The 4804-nt window shown below is 36.3% G+C and overlaps 1 protein-coding gene across 1 annotated transcript; it reads left to right on the forward strand.

Annotated features, from left to right (window-relative positions):
* The first annotated feature begins 237 nt into the window (after window positions 1–237).
* LOC125232021 lies at window positions 238–3129 on the forward strand. The gene has a single exon (XM_048137631.1). The coding sequence runs from the start codon at window positions 238–240 to the stop codon at window positions 3127–3129; it is 2892 nt and encodes a 963-aa protein (XP_047993588.1).
* The last annotated feature ends 1675 nt before the right edge of the window (window positions 3130–4804 follow it).

Here is a 4804-nt window from a genome sequence, read left to right on the forward strand (position 1 = left end):
TATCTCTACGAATTAAGGATACACATCACTATACGTTATTATCATGAATCGCTCTGGTTGACGTCATATAAAATCAAAATACTGATATGATTCATCATTTACAATTTAATTACATGTTCATTTTCTTTATCATTTCTTAGGATAGGAGATATCCAAGAATAATCAGTACTCTGAAAAATAACTACATAATTAACGCCAAAAAGTATTTCTTATTGGAATCTACCATTTTATAGCAATATGGACGAAATTCTACTTACCCGATTATCCACGTTTGTTAACAATATAGAGAAACTGACCATTGACGCCAAGTTACTATGCACGCAAATACCATGGGACAAAACCAAGTCGGAACAGAGTGCCATCACTTCAGCTAAATTACATACCGTAATAAACCGGTTCAATACTGACCTTTATCAGTATTTCAAATTAGTTAAAGAACCAAGTGCAGATGATATTTCCAAGTTAACTACCTCACAGCTTGAAGGGGAAGAAGCATTAGCAGAATTAAATACCCTCATTCAACAGTTTAACAAACAGACACCTAACGAACAACAGAATGGACAACATTTCAATAAGCGAAGCAAATTACCTGAACTAACTCTCCATAAATTTAAAGGAACAGTACTTGACTGGTACCCCTTCTGGGACCAGTTTCAGTCCAGCATTGGTCAGCGGGATCTATGTGATGTTGATAAACTACTCTATTTAAAAGCCTCTTTAGAAGGGGAACCTAAAAATTTAATAGATGGTCTGGAGACAACCAACCTCAGTTATCAAATTGCCGTTGATGTACTTAGGAATAGGTATGGAAAACCCGAACAGATAATAGATAGGCATTATGCCACCTTATATAAGATAAAAAGGGCAACTAAGTTCGAAGAATGCCGTAGGACTTTAGACGAAATTGAAAGACATCTTAGAGTTTTGCATTCGCTGGGGGAGAATATTGATCATCACCATTTAAGGTTTATCATTACTGAAAAGTTTCCAGAGGATGTAATATACGAGGTAAAACTTAAGAGCAAATCTGAATCCATACAGGAGCTCAGAACACAGCTGGACATTATTATTAACGCGAGGGAAGAAGCAAAGGGTCATAGGGAATTCAACACAACGGAGGAAGTGCCATTTAGCACCGAAGTTCTACATACCAGAGATGAGAGAAAAGTAAAGACAGTCAAGAAGAATAAATTCTCTCATACTAATAGAAGGTTCTTAAAACCTAAAGTTAGCATGACCACCTTTACTAATACCTTTGTAAACCGTAAGAGACCCTATGATACCAAACAGGAAAATATAGACTATCAACCTGAACAGAAAATGAAGAAATTATCTTGTATATTCTGTGGAGGAGGCCACTTTAATGATCGCTGTCCTACTTATAAGACATTAGTAAATCGTAAAAGAAAATTAACAAATACTTGTTTTATCTGTCTTAGGATAGGACATAAAGCTATGGATTGTCGTCGACAGATTAAATGCGCTCACTGCAATGCCGTAGGAACACATAACAGAGCCTTGTGCCCAAAGTTACTACCTTCAGACAGTAAAATAAAACCTGTCAACACCCTACATGTACATGGAGAAGGAACCACTGTTTTACAAACAGCTGTAATATCAGCCATAGGAAGAAATGGAATTGTTAAGAAATGTCGCTTATTGATGGACAGTGGTTCCCAAAGAAGTTACGTGACACAAAGGATAGAAAAGGAATTAAATTTGAGCACAGAGGAAGAAAATCACCTATTTGTTTTCACATTTGGAACTGAACAACCAAAAGAAATTAAAAGTAATCTTGTTAGAATTTGTTTGAAGACCAAAGAAGATAAATTAAAATTATTATATGCTAATGTAGTACCAGTCATCACTCAAGGGGTATCATGTCCCAAGGAAGAACTACTTAGATATGTGAACGATTATGATAAAAATCTCATTCTAGCAGACGACAATTCGTTATCAGACCGTATTGACATACTTATAGGGAACGATTATTATTATTCTTTTATGAATACTAAGAAAATTGAACTTCAAGAAAATTTATATCTGGTCGAGTCAGAGTTCGGCTGGATCTTATCAGGGAAACCTGATCATGTAACTGAAAATGACCTGACGGTTTTGACCTACTTTCAGACTTCTTGTGAGAATAAATTAACAAATCCTGACCCTCCTCTAGATGTAGGAAATGTAAAGGTTTTATGGGAACTCGAATCCATTGGTATCACAGATGCTCCTAATACCGACAGAGATGAAGAAGCTATTAAGAAATTCAACGAAACCACCACCATTATGGACAACCGTTATGTAGTTAGTTGGCCATGGAACGAATACCCTCCAAAGTTACCTACAAATTTCGGTTTAGCCTATGGTCGCCTAGTGAGTCTAGTGAAAAGGCTAGAAAGAGACGCACTACTCCTTTACGAACGAACCTTACAAGACCAATTGGACAAAGAGATTATAGAGGTCGTTCCAAATGACAGACAGGTAGACCATCCAGTGCATTTCTTGGCTCACCATGGGATTTCATCTAGTGAAAAGGCTATGAGAATTGTATATGACGCGTCTGCGAAGGGAAAAGAAAGTAAAAGCCTGAATGAGTGTTTATATCGAGGTCCTATAATGCTAGAAGATCTCACTGGACTCTTGATCAAGTTCAGATGTCACCAAATAGCTTTAACAGCTGACGTAGAAAAGGCTTTCTTACAAATTGGACTAAATGAAAACGACAGGGACGTGACTAGATTTTTATGGTTGAAGGACATCAACAAACCGGTTTCTATGGATAATTTAATTGCATATAGGTTCACACGAGTACCATTTGGTATCATTTCTTCGCCTTATTTGCTCAACGCTACAATAAAACACCATCTATCCAGATCCACATCCGAACAGATCAAGAATCTAGCCAACGACATATATGTAGATAATTTGTTAACGGGAGTAAATAACATCAAAGAAGCCACTCAACTATATAATGATTGTAAAACGACATTTAAGCAAATCTCCATGAATATACGGGAATGGAATTCAAACTGTAAAGAATTAGGAAAGGCCATACCAGAAATAAACAACAAAGGAACAGTAAAAACATTGGGATTGGACTGGAACTTGTGTGAAGATACACTAAATTAAGAACAAAACCAGCAAACAATACTTTTACCAAAAGAGGAATACTGAAAGCCATAGCTTCTATTTATGATCCGTGTGGGTTGGCAGCGCCTGTCGTTTTGCCAGCTAAATTGCTCTTACAATCCTTATGGATAAAAAATGTTAAATGGGACTCTCCCTTATCAAAAGAAATTATTACAGACTGGACAAATATATTAAAGGATTTAGAAGTAATAAAAGAAATATGTGTACCGAGAAACATATCTAATGAAGAAACGTGTCAAATACATTGTTTCACGGATGCATCAGTCAAAGCATATTCTGCGGTGGTATATATATTGCAAAAGAATAACTTGAAATTTATCATAGGAAAAACAAGATTGACTCCCATAAAAGATCAAGACAACTTAAAAATAGCCCGTTTAGAATTGTTAGGTGCCATAATAGGAAACAGACTGATACAATATGTAATAAGATACCTCCCAATTAAAGTGACTAAACAAACATTATGGTGCGATAGTCAGATAGTTATCCACTGGTGGCAGTCAAATAAATTACTAGCACCATTTGTTGCGAGGAGAATAGAAGAAATAAAAAAGAATAAAGACTTGGACTTGCGATATATACCCTCTGAATTAAATCCGGCTGATGTGGCAACAAGACCATTAAAAGATAAGGAAGAGTTACATTTTTGGCTAAACGGTCCGGAGTTCCTACTACAAAGTCCAACCAAATGGTCAAGTAAACAGATCAATGACAGTTCTTTTTTAGCGCGGGAGGGTCTCTCGAGTAACGCAGAGAGAGGCCCAGATAATATAATTGATGAACAAGAGCAAGTTACTATAAGTAAAAATAATATACATAAAGAGATTTCAGATAACGACCAGTCACAAATAAAGTCTTCAGGAGCAGATAATAGAATAGAATCAGAAATTCAAGAAATAATAAGACTTCAAAAACAACATTTTCCAGAAGAGTACAATGGGAAGAAAACTCACTTGGGTCATAACTTAAGATTATTTACTGATGTGGACGGGGTGATCAGATCTGAAGGAAGATTGTCCCATACAGACTTATCATATGAAACGAAACACCCAATCCTCTTACCTAAGAATTGTGAATTTACTAATAGAATAATAAAACAGACACATGAAGAAAATTACCATGTGGGAGTTCCACACACATTAAGCAAAATAAGACAAAAATTTTGGATTCCGCAAGGTAGAGCTCAAGTTCAAAAAATTATTAATAAATGTCCACAATGTGTTAAATACGGAGGTGGACCATACACCTTACCAAAGACTCCTGCGTTACCTCCAGAGAGAATAAATTATGAAACACCCTTTACCTATGTTGGAGTGGACTATTTTGGACCAATGTTTGTAAAAATGGGAAATAATAAAGAAAAGAGATGGATCTGTTTACTCACCTGTTTAGTGGTTCGAGCGATACACCTAGAGGTAGTGAAAGATATGTCCACTGAAGAATGCGCTCTTGCTTTTCGAAGATTTATAGCGGATAGAGGTACGCCTTCGTTAATCATATCAGATAATGCTCTTCAGTTCAAATTACTTTCAGAAGTGATAAAGGAAGGAAACTTACCCATACAATGGAAATTTATACCTCAGCTTGCACCCTGGCACGGAGGCGTTTACGAAAGACTGGTGGCTGTGGTAAAGCATTGTCTTAAACGAACTCT

This window comes from Leguminivora glycinivorella, chromosome 12, assembly GCF_023078275.1.
Source record: "Leguminivora glycinivorella isolate SPB_JAAS2020 chromosome 12, LegGlyc_1.1, whole genome shotgun sequence".
Classification (NCBI taxonomy): Eukaryota; Metazoa; Arthropoda; class Insecta; order Lepidoptera; family Tortricidae; genus Leguminivora; species Leguminivora glycinivorella.

Bases quoted from the DNA above. Each gene is read 5' to 3' on its own strand.
- LOC125232021 (XM_048137631.1), top strand. From the start codon at position 238: ATGGACGAAATTCTACTTACCCGATTATCCACGTTTGTTAACAATATA.